Source organism: Equus quagga, chromosome 8 (assembly GCF_021613505.1).
Source record: "Equus quagga isolate Etosha38 chromosome 8, UCLA_HA_Equagga_1.0, whole genome shotgun sequence".
NCBI classification, from domain to species: Eukaryota; Metazoa; Chordata; class Mammalia; order Perissodactyla; family Equidae; genus Equus; species Equus quagga.
Genome location: NC_060274.1, coordinates 63,614,791 through 63,640,407, shown reverse-complemented (window position 1 = coordinate 63,640,407; position 25,617 = coordinate 63,614,791). Strand labels below are relative to the sequence as shown.

Sequence of the window (25,617 nt, the reverse complement as noted above, 5' to 3'; positions counted from 1 at the left end):
GAACTCTAGAGCTTGAATGACTGGTGATCACTTGCCTTTGAGGAGTAAGGAAAAGTAAGGCACCAAAGGTAACTCCAAGGCCATCCACCGAAATCGAAATATAGAAAGTGAAGCAGATTCACAGCAGAAATGTCCAGATTAGTGTGGGACCTGTTAAATATGAGAAATAAAAAAGCCAGGTAAAAATGTCCAACATACAGGTAAATATAGAGGTCTGGAACTTGGGAGAAATGTTTGGACTTGATTTAAGGATTGCAGATTCAAGAGCACGTGTGTGGAAGCTGAAGCCATGGACTGGAGTAGATTGTGTGGGTAGAGTGGATGCTCTGCCACGAGAAAGAGCCAAGGGCAGACAGAGCCTGAAGCATACTCACATTCACGACAGAGGTAGGAAGGAGATTATGGCAAGAGGAACCCAAGAATAGGTTTCAGAGAGGCAGGAGAAACATCAAAAACCTAACCAATCAGGGGCCGGCCTCGTGGCCAAGTGGTTAAGTTCACACACTCTGCTTCGGGGGCCCAGGGTTTCGCTAGTTCAAATCCTGGGCGTGGACATGGCACCGCTCATCAGGCCATGTTGAGGCGGCATCCCACATGCCACAAGTAGAAGGATCTACAACTAAGAAAAATCCACAACTATGTACCAGGGGGCTCTGGGAAGAAAAAGGAAAAATAAAATCTTTAAAAAACAAAAAAACTAAGGAATCAATGTGATTTTTAAAATTGCTTTATTCAATTCACTGTGTTCTCCTAATGTCTATGTTACTCCATGGGGAAATAGCACTAAATCTTTGAGGCCATCAAGATGCCATATATAGGTAAATCTTGATTAACTGGAATGCTTAGAAAATGGAAAGTTCTGATTAATTTCATTTTCAGATTACTAGTTGGGGATTAGTTTCAACCTTTAGTATAATGAATATAATAAGATCTTTCTCTGTTCTCTAGTTTTCAATGCCTGTTGCTCATTATTCTATTGATTCAAATTTGCATTTCTTTTGGTTTTGTTTCACTTTTATGTATTTCGCCTATCCTCCCTCAGTTGCCTTTTGATGCGCTAGTAACCCATTACCCCAGATAACCATTTTCTCACGTGTTCCAATTACTATAGTTGTATAACAAACCACCCCAAAACTTAGTGATTTAAAATGACAACAATTATTTTGCTTATAAATCTGCAATTTGGGCAGGGCTTAGAGACAGCTCATCTCTGTTCCATTTGCATCAGCTAGAGTGACTCAAAGGCTGAGAACTGAATCATCTGAGACTCCTCCTGAGTCCCTGTCTCTACCTTGAGTGGTCTCTTTATGGTGTCTCCCCTGTAGCTTCAAAAAGTAGCCAGACTTCTTATATTTAGATTCATGCCTCCCACGGTGCATGTCTTGAGAGAGAGAGAGAGAGAAAGAGCACCAGCAGAAGCTATGACCATGACTTGACTTTGTATGTCACGTGGCATCACTTCCACCTCATTCAACTTGTCAGAGCAGTTTCAAAGGTCCACCCAGGTTCAAAGGGAGAGAACGTAGACCTTACCTCTTCATGGAACAGTATGAGCATCACATTTTAGGAAGAGCATCTGCTGTGATACACATTGGTTCTACCATATTTATAAAATATAGTTTGTCACACTAGATAACCATTGCCTTCACCGTCAGTCCTGCCTGCTTGGGATAACATCATATGTGGCTCTGTTTCTCTACTAGGAGTCATGCAAGTTCCTTTTTCATCCTGTTCTCAGTCATAACTTACCTATTATATACTCTTTCCATAGAAAAATTCTCAAGACCAGCTCTCAATGGAAAAAGATCTGACTAAACTCTTTCAAATTCATTTATGTTCAATAGTCCATCCTAAGATGGGCTTTGTAACAGAGAACAATTATTCAATAATTTCCAGTACGACTGGATAATGATAGATTTTTAAGCCTCAACAAGTTGCAAGAAGGGAAATGGTTGCCAGAGAGGCATTTAAGAGACCTTTACAGGGGCTGGCCCCGTGGCCATGTGGTTAAGTTCGCGCGCTCCGCTGCAGGCGGCCCAGTGTTTCATTGGTTCGAATCCTGGGCGCGGACATGGCACTGCTCATCAAACCATGCTGAGGCAGCGTCCCACATGCCACAACTAGAAGGACCCACAACGAAGAATATACAACTATGTCCTGGGGGGTTTTGGGGAGAAAAAGGAAAAAAAAAAAAAAAAGAGAGAGACCTTTACAATGATGACTTTCCAAGTTTTATCATCTGGTCTGTAGGTTAGTCTTGTATGGGAAATAAAGCTGAATCTCTCAGGACAGACCCTGGAAGCTGTTATTTAAAGAATAAATCTAGGATATGAATTTATTTTATAGATATTTGCCTTTTTTCCCTGAAATGAAATTCTAAAAAAAGAGTTTAGTCTTTAAGAAGTCTGACTCAGGTTTTATTGCAGAGTAGCATGCCTGTGGGATTCCTGAAAATTAATTTAGTTTCCCAAGTAAATAGTTGAAAAAGTCAACGTAGTTTCCAAAAGAAGTTCAAAGTTTTGGCTGAGAGATTTACTTTTTAAGTCTTCATACATACATCTTCCCTATCCTCCACTTCTTTTGCAGGATATGGCTCTGAAGATATTGATGTACTTCCTAGTGGGCTGGCTTTTATCTCCAGTGTGAGTAATTCCCATACTGCACAGATGCTCATGTCTATAGCTGTGTAGATAGTACATTAATGTTGCTGACTAGAGCTGGCACACGGACCCCTACATGCTCATCTTACCTGTAGGTAAACTGGTCAACTAAAACATCCAAAAGACGATTCCAGAGGGCTAATCAGGACACCACAGGAATACCCACTCTTGCTTGCCCCGGGGTGGGTATCTTCCTGCGGGCAGTTGCATACTCACTAAGGTCTCACTAAATGCATATTGATTTCCACTTGATTCCTAGACTAGTCTACAGATTTGTCTTGTTGCTGTCCATCCACATCATTGCCTTGTTTGGCTGTACCTCAGCTTCTGGTAGTCATCTTGTCACTAACTAGTATTCCTCTTGCTACACCTGCCTATGTTTGGAGCTCAGTAAATGTTTGTGGATCGAGTATTAACCATGTTACTCGATTCAAAACCCTGAGCATTTCCCGTGTTGTATTCCCTGCCATGCCTTCTGCTCTTTCTGAAAGAAGTAGAGGGCCTGAATTTCATTCCCAATACCGCCTTCACAGGTTTACAGTGATCCAGAAGCTATGCAAAGGATTGAATTTCAAGAAATTAAAATGTATATGTTGTGAAGATGTTGAAAATTATCATGTATTTATTAAATCTGTTGCAATTTGGAATGAGACCTAAGATTTTGAAAAAGTAGATTGACTACATTTTCAATGTGAATTCTGATTGCTGGAATTGCCTGTCCTAATATTCCCTTTTGGCAAATAAAATACTACCAAATAACATGAATTTTTAAATCTATATCTTTTTGGCCAAAAAAGGGGCACATACAATAACGCTTAATGGCCTTACTTTCTAAATTCTTAAGTATGCACAGTATAGTCAGGATCTCACTTGGGTTTTAAATTGCTGGTTGTGGTGGTATGTGTAGGGGTGGGAAGGTGGGAGGGAGTTTATTTCTTTAGCTTTTCTCCAAAACTAAAGGTAAAACAAAGCTGTCTAGAAAAGCTTTTTCTTTGTTGACTTAGATTTTCTGTCGTCAATTTAGATTTTCAATGTTATGACACATAAACCTTTGAAAATGATTATTCTATAGCTAAGAGATTTGTTTGCCAGTAGGAAATAATATTTGTAATTCCTACTGTATGCTTCTTTTTTATTTTCACTGGAACTAAAAGTACTGAATTATTGCTGTTCAGAAAGTAGAGATTTTCATCACAAATAATTCCCATGAGAAATGTGCACATGAAGGTTTAAATAATGGAGCTCTTTTTGTAAACTAACAAACAACTCATGCTTAGAGGCTAAAGATGATGTTCTTTGCTTACTGTTTATCTTTCTGCACTGTAATTAACTTAAGTCCTTGTTCATCTTGGTTTCTCCTATTGCCCTTTCTTGCCATCCTAGAACATGTTTGGAAGCTGCTGCTTTAGAGAGTAATTCTGTACGATAGATATTTTTAGTCTATTGAGAGGTGCCAAGCAGGCTATTTGCTTCCTTAATTTGGTACTTGGCATACCTCTCTTTGCCTGCAAGATAATCCCTTCTTTACATGTTACCGGCTAACTCCTAGTTTTCTGTGAGGCCTCATTGTGGTGGCCCTTCAATTCCTTGGGAAAGTCTTCCCTGACACTCTCTTTCTGGGTGAGATGCCTCTTCTATGGTCCCTCACGTTCCCTGTTTTTAGGCTCTTATATATCAGCATATCTGATGTGCTTGCTTGGTGCTGCCTCCCTGCATTTCAAGCCCCCTGAGGCCAGAACTTTGGAGTGTTCGCTGCCTTGCTCAGCACCTAACACGCTACAGGGCCGACACACGTGCTGGAATATTTGCTGAATGCATGTGCTGGTGAATGAGGGTGGTGGAGGATTTCAGTGCCTGTCCACAGATACCGGTAGTCTGTTGGGGGAAATAAGATGCCTGCACGTCTAGGTGATTTTCACCATTTTCAGTGGTGAATGCTGTCAAAAGAATTGCTTGCAATCACTTGCCACAAATTCTTCCCCAACTGCCTTAAACAGAAAACCAGGTGAGTGTGAAGCCATTTATTAGAAGTGTTTCATTTGTCATAACACTTAATCTAGACCAAGTTTGTTTGCAGTGCCCCACCCTTATTTCCCTATCAAATCATTTCCATTTCTAAAGCATCCATTCAGCGTCCTCACATAGCTCCAGATTACCAATGGACTTGCTGTGGTGTTGTGCCTTGACTTGCCTTCTGGAACAATATTCTCTACTGTCAAACCTTTCTTTATGGTGTGGCAGAAAGAGGCCGTACAACTAATGATCAGAGTGATTTAGGCATTTTGCTTCCCTGAGCTTAATTTTCCTTAAGTGCAAAGGGAAGCTTTTCCTCAGGTAAACAGGGAAGCACTGATATCCCTGACATTTTTTTTTCCAGTGCTGCCGTTATCTAAGCCACTGAGCTCAGTGACAAATTGACTATGGGGAAAGGGTAGACTTGAAGACTGAATTTTATGTCCTGATATTGGGGAGAGCAGCGATGCCCTTCACCAAGAATAATAGATACAAATGAGAGGAAGGATTCGAGGAGAGAATGTTGATTTTGGTTTTGACCATTTGATTTTGAGCTGCCCTTAGGAAGAAGTTGGGAATGCAAGCCAGGGCTCCAGAGAGAGGTTCCAGGTAAATGTGCAGATTTGAATCATTGGTATAGAAGAAACCTGAAACTTTATGGATAAGATCTGCATAGAAAGAATATAGAACAAGAAGGATAGAGGGATGAACGAGGACAGAATGAGGAAGAGGCAGACAGGAAGGAAGAAGTCTATCTGGAAATTCTACCTTTGACTTTTTGACAAGAAATACAGGGTTATACCATAGTGTCAAATGCCTCAGAGATACAGATAAGGAAATGTAGAGGAGTTATTGAATAAGATATTTTAGAGGCAATTGATATGACCTTTATAGAGACATTTCCACAAACTGGTAGAATACTGATTTCAGGGAATTGAGAGTTGGAGCAATTCAAATCTGGCAACAAGATCAAGTGATGTTTCTAATAAATTTGACAGTGAAGGGAAGGCAAGATAAATGCATGTTTGAAGGAGTGGTAAAGTTAGAAGAAGATTTGTTTCAAGGAAGAAGAAATGAGCAATTTTTCAGCCAAAAGAAGAGGGCATTGATGAAAAGTGAGTGGTAAAGCAAGAGAGGGAAGGATGCAAATTCTAAAGACAGGCCATGGAGAACAGGGAACCAAATAAATAGGTGGTGGAGTTAACTTAGGAATAGAAGGGGAGTATTCTTTCCTTAAGAAAAGAGCAAGAAAGGAAGGGAATTGGTAAAACTGAAAAATTGCTGAAACAGAAAGGAAGGGATCAGAGAAAATTCATGTTAAATAGGATAGGGTTTTTTTAGAGAAATAGGAGGTAAAGTTATCCACTGAGAATAAAGAGGGAGAAAGTGTGGACTCTGGAAGGTAATGAAATAAATTTAGGATAGATACTTGGAGAATTGTAATAGATTACCTACTAGAATGAGCAAGAGGATTGATAAACATTACTGAATGTCTGGTTGAAGTTGAGATAATAAGTTTGTAGTGGATTTTTCAACCTGATTTTAGACTAGCCTATGTAAGAGGTAGACCAGGGCAAAGGGAGTTGGTAGGGAGTTTGACAAGGAAACAGTAAGCAAAGTAGGGTGTGGCTTCCTTAGAAGACAAGCTGTTGACTGATGAGGACAGATTCCAGGTCTGGAAGCAGAAGGGTATGGCTAGGGGCATGCTGATCTCTCCTCCAGGTGTGGTGACTTAAGGAAAATGAAAGAAGGAATAGAATCTTCAGCAGTGCCAGTGTTGTCTGGGGGAAAGCCAGGTTTCCAATACGATTTAGACATAGAATGACTGTTCTAAGAAAAGCTTGAAGATGTAGGTGGGGTTGTTTGGAACTGAAGATTGATTTACCCAGGGTTGCGGTGGGGAGCAGTGGAAGGGCCAGGAATAGTATTATTATAAATAAGTGAGTGTGTGTGTATTTATAAGAAAGGGGGAGGAGAGAGAGACAGGGAGAGAAGGTAGGGTAGGAAGGAGAGAATTTAAACTGACTATAAATGGAAATGAGGGTACAAGAAGTGATACAAGATTATTGATATTAATATATATTAGACTGATGGGCGAGGGATATGGGGAGGAAGTGGGCTGAGTTTTGTAACTGGTATAGAATAAACCAATCCCAAGTTGACATAATGACCTGGGGTGCAGCAAAGACCCAATACATTCAAGGATGCCTGTCACTGGTTGATAAACCCCTGGTCCTTCCAGCGGAAAGAACCACTGTCCAAGGTACTAGAATGAACTTTTTGCAATATTTGGAGCAAGGGATTCATGTCCAAATTTTCAAACATATCTATAGGAGCAAAATAGGTCAGAAATAGTCGACTCTATGAGACTGCTTCCCTTATGTCAATTCTGATTCTACTTTTTGTCACAATATAATATAATGGATGTAGGTGTGAGAGCGATGCAGTGAAACCATACACCCTTTCTCTCTGCTTTGAGGAAGGGTAGTTATAGAATATCAGCACTGGAAAAAATTTTAGCAATCATACATTTTCACTGGCTCATTTTATACACGACGAACCTGAGGCATAGGCAGTCCAAGGGAATTAAACCAAGTAACAAAGCCTAGTCTTTTGCATTATACTTTTTGTTTTAATCCCTTCTCTCTAAACAAACAAGCACATAGATAAGGAGAACAGATCGGTGGTTACCAGAGGGGCAGGGGGTGGGGGAGGGAAAAAGGGGAAAAGGGGGACACATATCTGGTGAAGGATGGGAACTAGACTTTTGGTGGTGAACACAATGCAGTCTATATAGAAGGCGAAATATAATGATGCACACCTGAAATTTACATAATGTTATAAACCAATGTGACCTCGAGCAAATAATTTTTAAAAAAAGAATAGAGAAAAAGATGAATATGAGTCCTTCCCATATTTCCATTCCCATTCCCAATGGCTTAGATGGCAATGGCAATCCCTCAGATCGGATAATGACAACAGATGACAGAGTGAAAAGATCTCAGAAATCTAAAAGAAATTTGGAGCTTTGAACATTGTTATTAGGCTTTGAGATTTTAGCCTCCATATGAAAATGTTCTTTTGATATGTATATGTGTGCATACTTGTTTTCTATTTCTTCAAGGGGTTAAAATATCCAGGCATGGTAAACTTTGGACCAGATGAGCCAGGACAAATCTTCTTGATGGATCTGAATGAGCAAAACCCAAGGGCCCAGGTGCTAAACATTAGTGATTCTTTTGACAAAGCATCATTTAATCCACATGGAATCAGTACTTTCATGGACAAAGGTAAAGTCTGAATGCTTAAGAATGAGAGGGAAATACAAACCACTTATCCCCAACTATTCAACGTGTATGTGAAAGGAGGGGAGATGTTATTTTACCATAAAGATGTATATTTGTAAGATAATAAATGTGTATCAAAACACTTTTAAATATCGCATTAAAGAAGGAGGACTAGAATTGGATGGCTCTCTCTTCCTCCTACCCATTTTTCTTCTCATTTGACCATCAAAACCAATTTGAATATTGTTCTCAGAACTCTAACCTATAAACTAAAGACCCTTTGAAAATAACTGTGTGACATTAAAAAAAATCATAAAACAATAGATAAATTAGACTTCGTCAAAATTAAAAGCCTTCTGTGTCAAAAGACGTCATGAAGAAAGTGAAGAAACAACCCAAAGACTGAGAGACAATATTTGCAAATCATACATCTAAGAAGCTTGTATCCAGAATATATAAATAATTCTTATGACCCAACAACAAAAAGGCAAATAACCCAATTAAAAAATGGACTAAGGATCTTAGTAGACATCTTTCCAAAGAGATATACAAATGGCCAATAAACACATGGAAAGATACTCAATATTCTTAGTCATTAGGGAAATGCAAATCAGAACTTTGATGAGATTCTACTTCACACCCACTAGGATGGCTCTATAAAAAAGACAATAATAAATGTTGGCAAGAATGTGGAGAAATTAGACCTCTCGCACTTTGCTAGTGGGATTGTAAAATGGTACAGCCACTTTGGGAAGCAGTTTGGCAGTTCCTCAAAATGTTAAACATAGTTACCACATGATCTAGAAACTCCACTCCTTGGTATATAGCCAAGAGAACTGAAAACGTAGGCCCACACACAAGCTTGTACAGGAATGTTCACAGCAGCATTACGCCTAATACCCAAGAGATAAAAATAACCCAAATTCCTGTCAACTGTTGAATACATAAACAAAAGGTGGTGTATTTATACAATGGAATGTTATTTGGCAATAAAAAGGAATGAAGTACTGATGCCTGCTACAACATGGATGAACCTTGTAAACATTATCCTAAGTGAGAGAATTCAGTCACTACAGGCCGCATATTGTATGATTCCATTTATATGAAGTGTTCATAATAGGCAAATTCATAGAGACAAAAAATTAGATTAGTGGTTGGCAGGTGCTGAGGGGCATGAAGAATGGGGAGTGACAGCTAACTGGTATGGAGATTCCTTTTGGGATGATGAAAGTGTTCTGGAACTAGATACTGGCTATGGTTGCACGACTCTGTGAATACACTAACTACCATTAAATTGTACATTTTTAAAGTGAATTTATGTGAGTTATATCTCAGAAAAGCTGTAATAGAAAACAAAGCATAGTTATTAATACATTGCATAAGCTTTAAAACAATATTTCCAAATATTATTTTTTGCTTGTTCATAGTTCATAATTCCAGACTAATTTAATTTTTAAATATTTATGGGTCCACAGAGCATATTGAAAAAAAGGAAGAGTGAAACCTCACTAACAGTCACTACACGAAGGGAAGGCCAAATGGAAGTGTTGAAATTCAGAAGTTCTAAAGCAATCTTGTTTTAACTCTTCCAAATATATACTGGAGGTACAATTATTATTAAGTGTAAATCTGCTGGAGTGATTTTCACGAATAAAAAAGAGTGATTAGTAAGCATTTCTATCCACTTATGCAACAGATCTTTGTTCAATTCCTTTCATCTACACCAACACAGACTTGTTCTTTTTTAAGTAAATGGGTACCTTTTAACATGGTTGAGTACTATTTTATTAAGTAGGTTAAATATTCCCCTAAAATTTTGTATATACTGTTTATTTGCTTAGCAAGCCCTGCCTTAAAAGATCATTGTACCTAACAATTTTGTATTGCTTTTCTGTTTACAAAGCATATGCATATATAATTTATTAATTCCTCAAAATATAATCCTGGGCCCAACCTTGACACTTCTCCTCTCCCTGCCCCATTCAGTCAACTGGTTACAACGTTCTGCCCAAATTACCCCCCAAATATCTCTCCAACCTGTGCACCTCTTCCCATTCTCATTGCCACCACACCATCCACGCCCCTACCATGTCTCCCCTGGATTCTGCAGTGGCTTCTAACCGCACCTTCTCTCCTATAACACCTCAATCCATTTTCATAAGCAAGAGTTACTTGTTATGCAAATCTGATCATATCACTCTCTTCTTAAAATTCTCCGTATTGCTCCCATTACTCTGAAGATAAACTCCAAGTCTCCAGAATGGCCTAAGTTCCTAGGCGCTGCCCCTGCACACTCCGGCATCTGAATGCTCTCTCCAGCCTCACTGGACACCACTCTCCCCCAGACTCTCTGGACAAGCCACATGGGATTTCCTTTAGTCCTATAAAATGCTACAAGGCCCAGGGCCTTTGCATCTGCAATTCCCTCTGCCTGGAATGTCTTTCCATTACTTCTGGCTTACCTTCCTCATGATTCAGGCCTCAGCTTAAATGTTACCTTCTCAGGAAAGCCTTCCCACCACCTTGTTTCAGGGTATGAATCTTGTTGTATTTCTTCTCAATGTACTCATCAAAATGGTAATTCTTGTTTTTTATTAATCTTAAAAGATACTAACCTTCTCTGCCTCTCCCAGAACTGCTCTGTAGCGAGCTCCCTCTCATCTTTAGATCCAAGCTTTCTGTCACTCTTCAAGTGGGTGCCACTCCATGAAGAAGGCATCTCCCCACTCCAGTATTCCTTTACTTACCAATTATTCCCCCCTGTTTTCTTCTCTAGAATATAATCATCATGAAAGAATACGTGACTTGTTCGTTGCTGGATTCCCAGAGTCTAGAACAATCTTTGCTGCATAGTGGGTGCTTTGAACACGTGTTAAATGAATAAATGAATGAACTCTATGTGACAGGCAGGGCAGATATTAATATTCAGTTTTATAGATGCAGAAATGGAGTTTAGAGAATTGCAGTGAAGTATGACTTCACTTCTGTCATTAGTAAATGGCAGTTTCATAACTAGAACCCAAGAGGTCTTACTTCTAATCCTATGTCCTTTACCCAGGTAAAATTAGGGCTCCAGGGTCTACTTAAGCAATTCAAAAGTCACCACTTTTTTGCCTGACACCCAACTAGATGTAAGATTTTTCATTGGGGAAAGTGTAATGTGTGATCAGATTAACCTGGAGCTATTTTATTGCATGTGATAGTGTTAGAGGTAGGGTTTTTTGGGGATTGAGGGGGGGAGTGGGGGTTGCTTTTGGTTGTTTTTTGTGAGATGGGACCAAGTTAAAGATTAAGCCTCGGGTGTATAAACAGGCTTTCAGAAGCTGAGTATATTATGATTGACATTTTATTTATTAGTCGTATAATTATGTATCTAATTCATAAGGCCAAAACATTACACATAGAAATAGAAACGGAATGAGAAGATAGAGAACTAAAGTGCTCTCACCATGCATCTTTTATGTGGAAGGAGGGGTCCAGCAGAGGGCTAAAGACGGGGTAAAGCCAAGGGAGTGCATTTATTGTTCATGCTGTGTCTGACAAGAATGTCTGGCTGAAGGGCCATGTGGGGACTAAAATCCAGCTCTGGTTCTGCTTGCCAAGCCCCAGGCCCGGGAACAGAGCTGGGTCAGACCAAAAGGAAGATTTGTCTGTGAGGGAGCACTTTTCCTTAATTTGAGTAAAGGGGCCTGTGTGTTTCAGGGCCCCTGAGTAAAAGCCATGCAGCTCAGGGTTCAAGCTTGCTTCATCGCATGATTGGAAACTCCGTCAAGAAAGGAAGTGGGGAGATGAACGCAGATCAGTCCTGCAGTGGGAGGATGGGGTCAGGCCCTTTAAAACCCTAGAGCTCTTTAGACCTAGAGTTCCTAAAAAGTCAGAAGACAGTACTCTGAGAAGCCAGATAACTACCCTCAATCCTGTTCACAGCAGTTCACATTCCAATATGAAAACAGATGTGTGAACATTCTCGAGGTTGGTAATACCCAGAATTGGCTGCTCTATTTTCTCTAGCATTCATATTTACATCCCATGTCGGTTGGGTTCACTCAATATACTGTTCTTGCGACTTCAGGTAGCTGACAACGTCACAATTTCATTCTCTGGTTGCAAAATGTTGCTTAATTTAAGATGTTTACACAACTCTGATATTTGTTGAGTGTGTTGCAGTGTAGGAAGTTCTCACGGGAAAAAATGCTCAACAAAGCTTGTTTTCTTCCACTCACTGCTCTGCCACTTTGGTGGTGGCGAAATTGCTGATAAGTTATTAACCTTCTGAGTCACAATTTCTTCAGTAAAATGGGGATTCTGGAGTTTGTCTGACTTACCTGTCAGGTGGACTATGGGATCAAATGCAAGATGTATGAGAAAAATCCTCAGATGTCACCAACTTCTACACCAAGTCTAATCACAGTTGCAATAGAAGTAAACTTCTTGGAAATTATGCCTTTTTCCACTTTAGACCACACTGTGTATCTTTATGTTGTGAATCATCCCAACATGAAGTCCACTGTGGAGATATTTAAATTTGAGGAACGACAACGTTCCCTGGTACACCTGAAAACCATACAACACAAACTTCTCATAAGGTATGGAATTAAAGTATTTGCACTTCTATTCATTTTGAACTTCTGCTGTGTGTTTTGTTTACTTTGCTTCAGCAGGCTTTCTTCAACTTTTGTTTTGTAGCATTGTTTTCTAAAGCTTTCTAAAGGTTTCCATGGTAACACTGCGTGGCACCTTGCTGGAAATTGCTGTATTCAGTATGGAATATCCTCATATTTTCCAACTTCTTGAAAGCATTGTAATCCTGTAAAGGTACTCGATTAGATTCCCAGCTTTAACTCCATCCTGCATACCACAGCAAGACAATGCCTACCACCAGGCTGTCTTTAAACACCTACACCCTTTTCTAGTTTTCTTAATAAATTGTATTCTAAAAGCTGCACCTACTGGGTGTTATAACCAGCCTCCAGATGGGTCATTCCCTTGTTCCATCTGAGCTTTAAAGTAGAATTGGAAAAAGTCTCTGGGAACATATAAAAACCCACTTTTGTTAAGCATGACTATGTTCCAGACACTGTGCCAGAATACTTAATTTCATTCTCACAATAGCCTTTAGTAATAGGCATGAATAAACTAAGGCTTAGAGGAATTTGGGGTTAAGTAACTTGCCCAAGTTATGTAATTTGTAAGTGGCAAAACCAGAGTGTAAACCTAGATCCATCTGAATTCAAAACTAGACTCTCAATTGCAGTGATGAACATCTTTCTTACTGTCTTGAAAAGAATAGTATGTTTTTTAGTGGATAGGTTGCCTGTTTCAAGGCTGTAACAAACAATGAAGAATTCATCGTTTATAAAATGGACTCAACTCTGAAAGACTGGTTTCAAAACAGTAGAGGTTAATCTTTCCATGGGATAGAATAGGAGAAGAAGAAGAAGGAAGTCCACCTTCTCTCCTTTGTTATCTTTCTCAAAATCACGTATGAGTTTCCCCTCATAGCATTTGGGGACAAGAAGAGCAGAGGGCAAAAAAAGTGACAAGTTGAAGTAATTGGGTTCTGAGGCACAATGGGCACCAGGACTGCCATGGGGTGACTGAGAAACTGTGGACAAATCATTTAACCTGTGCTTCAATTTCCTCAGCAAAATGGGAATTCTCTTATTGGCCCGATTTACCTAATGAGTGACTGTGAGGATCAAATGCAGTAACATATGACCTCACAGGAAGAGTTCCAAAGAAAGCGCAGCCTGAGGGGAGACTCAGTGCACAACTACTTTATTGAGGAGTACCATTCTAGGACAGAGAAGTGAGAGACCAGCCTAAGGCAGCAGGGAAAGGAGGGTGTTATGGGTTGAATTGTGTCCTCTCAAAAAGATATGTTGAAATTTTAACCCTCAATACCTCAGAACATGACCTTATTTGGGAATGGGATGGTTGCAGATGAAATTAGTTAAGAAGAAGTTATAATGGAGCAGGGTGGGCCCTTAATCCAATATGCCCAGTGTCCTTCTAAGTAGACAGACAGACATTCAGGGAGAATGCATGTGAAGGTGGAGAGTGAGATTGGAGTGATGCAGCTATGAGCCAAGGAACACCTGGGGCTACCATAAGCTGGAAGAGGCAAGGAAAGGCACTCCCATAGAAACTTTAAAGGGAGTATGCCTCTGTCAACACCTTGATTTGGGGCTTTTCTTCTCCAGAACTGTGGGATGATAAATTTCCGTTGTCTTAAGCTACCCAGTTTGTGGTACTTTGTTACAGCAGCTCTAGGAAACACATACAAGGGAGAGTCTCTAACAAATTCCGTTATCAGGCCAGCCACTGCTAACTGCAATCGACTACTTGAGATCATGAGATTGTCCTCCAATAAGCAACATAAGCCTGATTTCAAGAAAGGCTGGCCAAGATAGAAAGGGAAAAGAATTTATTCATCAGTCCCATCTTCCTTTAGTCAAGAGTTTGCCTCAAGGGGAGTCAACTCCTGCACATGCCTGGTCATGCATGTGCAAATCAAGTCTGGTGATGTCCTTTGCTTTGACATCAACATGGAAGGACAGAAGTGGGAGCAAGAGGCCCATAACAGACATGAGGTAAGGCACTGTAAGGTTGCACTATGGGAAGTCTGTCGGGTCCTATGCAGAGCTGGTTGAAGCAGCACCAGCTGGAACAGGGCATGTGAGGCTTTGTTCCACAAAAAGGAGGACTTTAGAGGTGCTCTGAAACACACATTGACCAAGCATTTCAAGGGGTAGAACAAGGTGCTATGGAAACAAGTTGTGAGGGAATTCAACTTAATCTGTGGTGTCAGGCAATATGTTTTGGAGGAAGGAATGCTTCAGCTGAGACCCAAAAGATGAGCAGCCCAATGACATTGGGAAAGTCATTGTATAGCAAAACCTCAAAGCATTTCCTGATTCACCCAAGTTTTTCTTTCCTAAATTTAATATAGAAATGTTTAGTCTTTTTTTTCACATTTTTTCAAGTCATCGCCTCTCTTTTTTATTTTCCAAAACAGAAATGACTTTATTGTTTTTTACTGTTGAAAGAGTTAAGACGTGCTTCATTTAAAAATTTTAATGGTATTGAAAAACGTATATAAGAAAGAATAGCACTCATAATCCCACCTACTTAGAGAAATGATAAACATCAGCATGGACTGGGTTATGCTACAATAACAGAGGGAAGAAACCTAACGTCTTTAGTGACTCAAAACCACTAAGTTTTGTTTTGTTGTCTCACTTGTGCTATATATTCAGTGTAGATGATTCAGGGGCTCAGTTTATATTGTCCTCATGTAGGGCCCTAGGGGGACCACACTCTCTATCATCAGGAAAGTTGCTGGTTACTGTGGAAGAGTGAGGGAAGCATGTTGGGTCACGTACTGGCTCTTAAAGTCTTCCATCCAGAAGCCACACACATATCTTCATTTCCTCGGCCAAAGCAAGTCATACGGTTGTGCCTAACATTAAGGGGAAGGAAAAGCCTAATTCCAGAAGGAGGAGGACCAGAACTATTGGTGAACTCCTCTGTGACCACCACAGATAATCATTATTTAGCATTTACAAGTCAACAGATTTGGAGTTTGAGGTCTATTTGTATGTTTATTTGTTTTTGCTGACTTCTGCAGAAGAGAGGAATGAGAAAATAACAAATGGCTAAAAGAATCCCCATCAGGACAATGAAAAATCATGGACTTTCTGTAGAATTCCTTAATCCATACTACTTCATGTATACTTTTTCAAATTGATGAACATATTGGTCTTTGCAGAGATTTAATGATTTTGACAACCGTCAGGAAATTTGAATACTCCTTTTCTCTTTCTCTTCCTCTCTTTTTTTTTTCCACTTCAGTGTGAATGACATTGTGGTCGTGGGACCAGAACAGTTCTATGCCACCAGAGACCACTATTTTACCAACTTCTTCTTGACGCTATTTGAGATGGCCATGGAGCTTCACTGGACTTATGTTCTTTTCTATAGTCCAAGAGAGGTCAAAGTGGTGGCCAAAGGATTTAGTTCTGTCAATGGGATCACAATCTCATTAGACAAGAAGTAAGCTCTTTTATAGTTTTTCTACCCTTTGCCCTTCACATTTTAGTGGACTCCTTGCTTAAGAGGTGGTTACTTCCTTAGACTTGAGTAGTCAACATATGTGTGGAGGGATTAGATGTGGCCAGCGTTCACTCTAAACGTGTGATCTTAAGCAAACTATTTGCCCTCTTGAGCTTTAGGCTCTCCCCAATGAAGTGAGTGATTTGGGCTCAAAGATATAAAGTCCTTCTTCCAAATTCTTGTGTGGATATGATTCTAGAAACATGCTTAATTAACACACTAAAAAAGAGAATAAATGCACGATTCCTCTGCCCCTTATGAGTCTTTAACCATTTATTCTAAGTTTAGTTACCCAAAAGTTTTTATTAAAGAAGAAGACCCAAGTTGGGATTGAGCATTGAGATTGCATAAGTTTCAGACTTATTGGTATACCACAGCAGACTTTTCGATGAGAAAACACTATTTTCTGCAGCATGAAATTTTATGAGAAACACTCTTTTAAAGTGTTTAAAAATGGAAAGTGTTTAAAAAAGAAAAGAACCATGAGTATTAATATGTAAATTTGAGGTGATGAATAGAGATGATCTTTGTGGAAAACAACTTCAAGTATTGTTCCTCTTTTTAAAAGTGCTTGTGATTGAGCTTCATGATCGCCTAATACTTCTTTTCAAGCACTAACTTTTGGAAGTATAGACTCTTCTGGCCTTAGAAGAGGTCCACGTACCTCCATTCCATTTAAAGAATAAATCGTGACTCCTAAGTAATGAGACTGAGCCTATAATATGTCATCTAGAAAGATCAATTTCACTACTTTATAGTCCTATCTCATATTCAGGGTTATTTAAAGCACTTCAAGAATATTAAAAATACCACTCTATTATCTTTTTTTTATTGTGGTTTCGAAAAACATTGCAGTGACACTTTGAACTATTGTGAATTTTTATACCTCTTCTCCAGAATAAATGTTAGGGTCATTTCTCATTACTACTTGCTTAACTGTAAACGTTATTTACTTCAAAGGTATATCTATGTAGCTGATATATTGGATAAGAACATCCACGTACTAAAAAAACATGATAACTGGGATTTAACTCCACTGAAGGTAAAAAGTACCCTTGCTTGCCCACCCAACATGGCCTCTTAATGTTAGCGCCCACACTTGACCTAGGAAGGTGCTCCTTGAATGAGGGAAACATGACTATTCTAGAAGAATGTCAGTGAGACGTGCTTGCACTTCTAAAATTCAGCAGCAAAGCCCCTTGAAAATATCAATTTCAGGAGCTGGTGGGAGGGAGAAGGGGTAGGGAAAAAAGTGGAAACAATGTCTTCACCACTTCTTCTTTGTTGGAAGGTAATGCAATTGGGGACCTTAGTGGATAACTTGACCATCGATCCTGACACGGGAGATATTTTGGCAGGATGCCATCCCAATGCCATGAAGCTGCTGAACTATAACCCTGAGGATCCTCCAGGGTCAGAAGTAAGTCCTATGCTTCTCTGAGCTACGGGCAAAGCTGCAAGAACAAACAATTTATTGGGGTGACTCGGGGGAATTTAGTGGGTCACATGTGATGTTCCAGAACTGAACAAATTCTACATTTGGAAAAAGCAGAGATTTTGGCAGGATGGGGAAATATGGTCCATTAACCCTTTCAGGTCACCTGGTGCTAATTTAACATCAGTGCTAGACAAATGTCCTATCTTTGCAAGGGCTGTACTTGCTCTTGGGACTAATGGGAAAATATGAGCTTGATTTTTCATATTGACCCAGACTGCCATATCTTATTTCCAATCAGGATGTAGGCTCTGAGCAGGACCTGAAGTTAGGCAAAGGGAGGCTCGTATACAGAACCATCTTCTTTCACACTACCCAGCATGAAGCTCAAATGAAAGGATTTACATGACTGCAGTCCCAAAATAAAATTAGTTTGCCAGCAAGGTTCTAATATATATGATAATGTTGAAGACTGTCTCATTTTAAAGATGTTATTTGTGTTATTTAAAATCTCTTCCAAAAAAATAACATATGCCATTGAATTTTATATGGCATTAAAAACAATAGCATAGGGGCCGGCCCCATGGCTGAGTGGTTGAGTTCTCACCCTCAGTTTCGGCAGCCAGGGTTTCAATGGTTCAAATCCCAGGCGCGGACATGGCACCGCTCCCAGGCCATGCTGAGGTGACGTCCCACATGCCACAACCAGAGGCACTCACAACTAGAGTATACAACTATGTACTGGGGGTTCTTGGGGAGAAGAAGAAGAAGAAAAAAAAGATTTGCAACAGATGTTAGCTCAGTTGCCAATCTTTAAAAAAACAATAAGTAGCATAAAGCATTGCATTTTCTGTAGCATTGAGTTTAAGAATAAAAAAATCTCTAGTGAATTTAAATATAGATATAAATTTTTGGCACACATACTCAGAGAGAGTTATTCACAATGTAATGCACCAGACTTTGTTCTAATGCTTAGGATATATCAGAAAGCAACATACCAAGATCCCTGCTCTTAAGGAGGGGGATAATGGACAATAAGCTAAAAAACAGGTAAATTATAGAGTAAGTTTGAAGGGCCTAAGTTCTATGGGGAAAAATGTGTAACAGTAAAGAGGATCAGGATTGCTGTAAACAGGGGGAAGGGCAGATCCTATTATTAAATACAGAGGGCAGGGTAGGCCTCATTGAGAAGGTAAGGTTTGAAGAAAGATACAACATTTCAATCTAGGTTTGGGGAGTTGGGAAATTGAGATTCAAACCCTAGCCTAGTAATTGGCCCTGTGGGTAAATTAGAATATACAGTTATTTCTGCTTCCTATAATGCTGTTCTTCTGTTTAAAAAAAACCAACAATAATGTTTGTTTCTCTTATTAACATGTTAGTCACAGATTCTTAAAAAAAAACACCAAAAAATATAAAAAGAAACAAAAGTCCAACCTGAGCCTAGAACCTGAAGAATTATTACCCTAAGCTAGGAAGCAACCCTTCCCTCAGATATGTGCCCCCGGAAGTGATACCTAGAGCTTTCCATAAATGCCCAACAACAGGGTCTGTTTTAAGAGAATGAAAATGGATCCATAGGATGATTTGAAAATTGTTTGGATCTTTTCTTGGTCTCTATTTTAAGTTTAACCATTTGTTTATTTTAGATAAGACTTCTTTCTTCACAATCACTGACACTCTTTCCTTTTGGTAGAGGCTAATGTTTTCTACATGAGTTCCAACTTGAGTATTTTCATGTAACAAACCTGAGATAAAGTTGTAGAATCTTCTCTAAGATAAAAAAACAAAACTCAACTAAACTCTATTCTAATAAGAAATGTTGATATAGACTCATGACTCATGAATTTCTAATTGGTTTTCTTTAATTCCTATCATGTCCTGTTTGAGTGAACTTCATCCAGGCTATTTGGAAAACTGAGCACTTATATATTTTATGATTTGCAAACTAAAGTGTGTTATTCTTGGGGATCAATAACAGTACTAGGCAGTGATGTGTCAGATTGAATTCCTTAAGTATGCATTCATGGATGTGAGAGGGGCTCCAGCTGTGAAGACTACATCCTACTGTTACAAGGTTGGGTTGGCTTGCTAACTGGATGTCCTTTTATCATTTCATCCTGTTTTTCCCTCCCCATGCTGTAGGCCCAGTCAAAGGCAAGACCCTTTCCCACAGAGGAACGCTGTTTGCTCAAGAATTAGATAGGAGCATCCTCTGGTTCCTACCTCTTTCTGTAGGAGATGCCTGAACTATCAAAATTATGTAAACCATCTTGTTGAGGAATTTGGGTAATGTCAGATAACTCGTCCACTCGAGTGCATAGATATCATCCAGACATTAATACTTTCATCAGAAGAAGTAAACAAATGATTGAAGATATACAGATTTTAGCTTATTGATTTCTGAGAAATGTATTAGTCCTGGAGTATTTGGGAAGGAAAATGTCACTAACGGCTGTTTCCTCAGGTAGTATACTAACAAATAATCTTCTCTTGACAGGTACTTCGCATCCACAATGTTTTGTCTGAGCAGCCCAGTATAAGTACCGAGTATGCCAATAATGGCTCTGTGCTTCAGGGCAGCAGTGTGGCTGTTGTGTACCACGGGAAACTTCTCATAGGCACCGTATTTCACAAAGCTCTGTACTGTGTGCTCTAAACTCCAGACATCCCCAAAAGTCTGCATGTCTGGTAAAAGTAAACCCCTAATTATATAAGTGGAACTGTAAGTAAATGACAGACACCAACAAAAGTGCATCTGGCTTTTCTCATGGATAGAAGTAAAGAAGCAGAGAGATTACATGATGGGCACCAAATTGCAAGTCGTTAGTGACGGCCCAACACAAAGCCAAACCTCTCAATTCTTTTTGTATAGCACCCCCAACATTCTTTCTACAGTAAGATGTGTGGGCTGTGGCAAGTGAGGTGTCCAGCTCACCTAGGGCTCCTTGAGAACTGTGTGGGAAAATTACCTCCTACACCTGTGGTGTTCTGAGCCTCCTGCAATCCATACCAGGAGAAAAGCTAATGTTTCAATATTTACAATTCCCTTCTGTTCCTCTAATTGTGGTAGGCACAAATGGCCAATCAAGAGCCCAGCCCATGGACAGATGCAAGAATTGACATCATGAGACCTACTCTTTAAACTTGCATTCTCCCTAGTACAGACACACAGGAAATCAGGTTCTGAAAAATCTGACGGAGACAAGCCTCACTTAGAGCAGGGCAGGGCTCATTCGTTCCTTTGTAATAGATCTTAATGTATTGATATCTGTATCTGAAGTATGTAATCAACTTGGCTCTGAACCATGAGATGGGGTCTCAGGTCTGTTACCTTCAATTGCTTTAATCTTTCTCTTCTGGTTAATTCAATAAACACTCATTAAGCAACATCCCATAAACTTGGCCCTAAGAAATCCGAAATAAATAACATGGGTCTGGCTTGAATTCCTGTCTAAACCTTAGGTTGATGAGAAAAAATAGAAGTGTCCCTTTCTCGGTCAAAAACCAAGACAACATTTAGCAAATCATTGATGGAAATCAGTATAGCCAAGTGCCCCCCCCCCTTCCCTTTTTGTGACTTTTATTGGGCAGTGGTTGGTTGATTTTTTTTTCCTCTTCTGGAGAGGCCTTTTTATTTCCTAAAGAATTTTGCTCAGTTAGATGTAAGTTTTGCTGAAAAGCTTTGTAGCAGGGTGAAATTCTACTTTTTAGGCCATGTAACCCCTTTTCTGATTTAGACAGTAAGATTGTAGTTTGCATTGCTTCGGGGGAGGAATGAGTCGGCGGAATGTTATAGTCAGTTCTCCGATTTTAAGTTTCAAAAGCCTAACCATGGGGGGGACACAGAAAGAAATAACTAAAAGCAGGTATAATAGTCTTGTTTTTCTGTCCCTAACCCTTACACCTACTAGATTAGACAAAGTTTACCAAACTAGAGAGAACGCAAAGAGCCAGAGATTGAAAGTCTAAGGGCCTTTAGGTGCTGGTGGGTCCCTGAGAATTGGCCCTGCCCTGCATTCTCCCCAGGCCAAACTAGGAAAGGCTGGATGATAAAGCTCCCAGAGAGATTTGGGGGATCTGATTGCTGAGAGACCAATGTGTCCTTTCACAAGGAGGGCCACAGGCTCTGGGCTTCACGTTCGTATAGGCACTCCAAATCCTTACGTGATTATCTTGAGCCCCTTCCCTCACTTGGCTTGGGAAGGAGAGGGATTGTTATGGAACCAAAGTAAGTCTACTTCTTGGTAAGTTAAAATCAGAACCTTCGCCAGAAGTAGTTATCACACAAAGTAAAGTTTATTTCCTGCAAAGAAGGAGCTCACAGGGAATTATTTCCCAAAGCCATGGCTTTCCAAGCATGGGAAAGCAGGGGCGTTTTATTTTGGTTGGGAATGAATAGTCAAAAGGGAGAGATGGGTATTCGCTTGCACAGGCTCAGGCTTCCACATGTATCGCATGTTATGGTAATAACGCTTAGCCTGCTTCTGGGACAGAGATTTTAGTATTAAAATGAAGGGCGGCTTTGGGCCCTCACTTGGTTCAGCTGCACAGGTGCTGCTCTCGGGGTGGGGCTTCTCTGGTTCAGAGTGGTTGGTGAGTGCATCTCTTAACACAACAAAAAAACGATTTGGTGAAATAGTTAAAAGCTCTGAAACCTCCCTTGAGTTCCTTGGGGCAATTAGTCGCTGACAGGATTGCCCCTCACAATAAATGCTGCCTTTTGCCGATTCATTGTCTTCCCTTTCCTAGTCTTTCTGTTTACAGTCATGCATCACTTAAGAATGGCGACACATTCTGAGAAATGAGATGTTAGGTGATTTTATCATTGTGCAAACATCATAGAGTGTACTTATACAAACCTAGATGGTATAGCCTACTACACCCCTAGGCTACATAGTACTAATCTTATGAGATCACCATTGTATATGCAATCTGTCATTGACTGAAATGTTGTTATTCAGCATGTTACTGTAACTTATCAGAGGTGGGGATACTAAGGTGATGATTAGGGATAGCTGAGTTCAGGAAGGAAAATACTGAAGATAAGAGCAAAATCCAATGTGGTACACAGTTCCAAGATGGCCCCCAAAGATCCTTACTTCCTCCTATTCATTCCCTGGCATAGTCCCCTCCCACATCAAATATGGCTGACCTGTGTAATCAATGGGATATTCTAGAAGTGATGATGTGTGACTGCCGATACTAGGTTATATAAAAACATTGCCATTTCTACCTTGCTCACAAAAACTGTGCATCATGATAAAAGTTTCTGATTGTTTTAAAATGCTAAGTTCTGGAGTAATTTGTTATGATAATCAGCCAACTAATGAAACAGAAAACCACATATAATATAGAGAGTCAACAAAAGCCAAAAGTTCATCCTTTAAAAAGATTAATAAAAACTAATACACATCTGGTGAGTCTTATCAAGAAAAAGGATGGCTCAATTATCCAATGTTAGAAATGACAAATAAGACATGCAGATACTATAAACATAGAGAGATAAGAGGAGTTAATAAACTACTTTATGCCAACAAATTTGAACTTCTTAGGAAAAGAACAGACCCCTAGCAAAAACATACACTATTAATTAGGGTAAGGCTAAAACTACTGTAACATATAGAACAAAAAGTGCAGTGCATCACACACACAAAAGAAGCACGTTTATTTCTCTTTCATTTTCTAGTCCTCAGGAGGGTGATTGATGGGGTAGCTTCCCTTGATGGAGCCATTCAGAGACATCACTGGTCTGGATCTTGGAGGAAAGAGAAGGCACACTCAAACAGGGCTATTGAGGGAAGTTCTTTACGGGAACTATTGACACAGGGTGGGAAGATTGAAGGAAAATACAGTACAACACTTTAGTGCTAGCTATGGAGTTGGGGAGATTGGGTGGGAAGAAGGCCAGGGACTCTTTCCGACCTTAGGTTTGAAGTGATAAGGGGTAGAAGCAGTTACTAGAACCAGAAGTGGTCACTGGCCCATAGCAATGAGATTATTCCACCAGAGAGAAATTGAGAAGGCTCCCTGTCTTGGCAGTGGTGTACTTTCCCATGATTCCAAATTTTTCGCCTTGGGAATTCTTCCTGCTGGGTTACGCTTTAAGGCCACATCTGAAGTGGGTCTTGGAAAAACTCTGTGATTTTAGTAGCTTCCTACCTACAGGTATAGGTTTGAGAGTCTGAGGACATTTTCAGGCCAAGCTGTGGTTGCTTTTGAAATATAAGAACCTTAGAAATTCAATAGGCTTCTGCATCTGTTTGTTTCCAGTCCATGCCATGTGCCAGCAACAACACTCAGGTTTCTTTCTGGAGCGTAGTTTTTAAGCCTACTTTACTTCCTGGTTTCCAAGTCTACCGATTTCTCTCCCCCTCATTTAAATGCTGTCTCCTTTAAGGACATCTGAGTGAATGCATAAAGGCAACACCATTAATATAATCTTCCACAGTGCTGAATCCCTTGGCTTTCCTAGTTGGGAGGCTTTTGGAAAGACTATGAGCTGTGGCAATCTTGCCTCCTGCTGTTGGGGCACAGAACCAAATTGCTATACCTTCTCTATAGCCTTCTGCTTTATGCCCACTAGTTCTTACCTGAGTACCTAATTTTCTTAATGTCCTGTACTAAAGACATCAAGGAACAACCAGCACACATCAACGTTCTGGTTGCTCTCTGGGTAAATGGCCCGCCTTTCAATTTACTGCAGGAAACAATTTTATTAAATATTTTTGTGATGACGTTACAAGGGTCTCTAGCTCTCCAGCCTGTGATATCTGTTTCCTCAACTCTAGTCCAACCACATATTTAAGGTTATTTTTAGAACCCCACTTCTAGGTTCAAATTTCTATATTTTTAAGGTCATGCTCAGCTGTTGTAACAAAGTGACCTCAAATATAGTGGCTTAAAGAATATAAATCTTGTGGAAAGGCAGTACAGTACATCTTAGTGGGTAAGAGCGCAGATTGGGGAGCCCAATTTCCTGGATTTGAATCTCAGTTCAGTCACTAACTGTGCAACTCTGGTCTTCTCTGTGTCTCAGTTTTCTCATCTTTAAAATTGAGGTAGTAATAGTAACTACCACTTAGGGTTGCTAAGAGGTTTAAAAGAGCTAGTATAGGTAAAACTTAGAACAGTGCTTATTACGTGCCAGTATTATATAAGTGTTTGCTAATTTAAAAAAATTATTTATCATCTCTTTCACATAAGCGATCTCAGATGACTGTTCCTGAGACAGATCAGTGTGAAAATTCTGATCCTTGTGGTACTTCAGGGTCCAGCAGTTTTCACGTGGTTGCAAGTGTTCTGTAGAGCATTTTCATCTTCATGATCAATCATCAGATTGGATTCCATCATATTGGATTCCATCCCATGGAAATGGGGAAGAGAGTGTGAGAAGATATGCCAAATGTCTTCAGGCTCACTCTAAAAATGGCACAAACTGCTTCCACTGACATTCTCTTAATAAGAGCATAGTCATACGGCTATACCTAACTGGAAGGGAGCCTGGGAAATTTAGTTCAGCTGGGCAGCCTTGTGCTCAGAAAGGAGGGGTTTAGGTAGGTAGCTAGTGTCGTCTACCCTAGTTCCTTAAACTGACCCAAGAAGAGTCTGGAAATCATGACAACTCTATAACCATTAAAGACATCACGTTAATTAAAAAAAAAATTCACATTAAAAGAAACTAAAAACTGGAGAAAATCAAGTGTGGATAAAGTTGAAATGGATAAATAAATTATAGTAAATTCATACAATGAAATACTATACAGCAATTTATACCACAACTACAGCTACATGCAACATGGATGAATTTCACAAAACAATGTTGTGCTAAAGGAAACAAAAGTGAATACATGTAGTATGCTTTTATTGGGGAGTTATCACAAAAGTTAGGGTAGTGGTTGCCTCTAGGGTAGGTGGGGATTGTGGTCAGAGGACAATACATGGGGAAAATTCTGGGGTGCTGGCAGTATTATGTTTCCTGACCTGGATGGTGGTTTACATTAATATTTCCTTCATAATTATTCTATAACTGTATATATGTATTTTATATACTCTTAGGTATATACAATATATCTCACAATAGATTTTTCACAATAGCTAAGTCAAC

At 39.7% G+C, this 25,617-nt stretch overlaps 1 protein-coding gene across 1 annotated transcript in view; it reads left to right on the top strand.

Annotated features, from left to right (window-relative positions):
• Positions 1 to 22,244, top strand: part of PON3 (paraoxonase 3) — a 28,531-nt gene extending 6,287 nt beyond the window's left edge. The window contains exons 3-9 of the mRNA XM_046670772.1: positions 2,587 to 2,642; positions 7,798 to 7,963; positions 12,420 to 12,546; positions 15,815 to 16,015; positions 17,036 to 17,117; positions 17,367 to 17,495; positions 20,011 to 22,244. Of these exons, the coding sequence (XP_046526728.1) occupies positions 2,587 to 2,642; positions 7,798 to 7,963; positions 12,420 to 12,546; positions 15,815 to 16,015; positions 17,036 to 17,117; positions 17,367 to 17,495; positions 20,011 to 20,169 (920 nt within the window). The 3' untranslated portion in view covers positions 20,170 to 22,244. The remainder of the gene's footprint in view (positions 1 to 2,586; positions 2,643 to 7,797; positions 7,964 to 12,419; positions 12,547 to 15,814; positions 16,016 to 17,035; positions 17,118 to 17,366; positions 17,496 to 20,010) is intronic.
• The last annotated feature ends 3,373 nt before the right edge of the window (positions 22,245 to 25,617 follow it).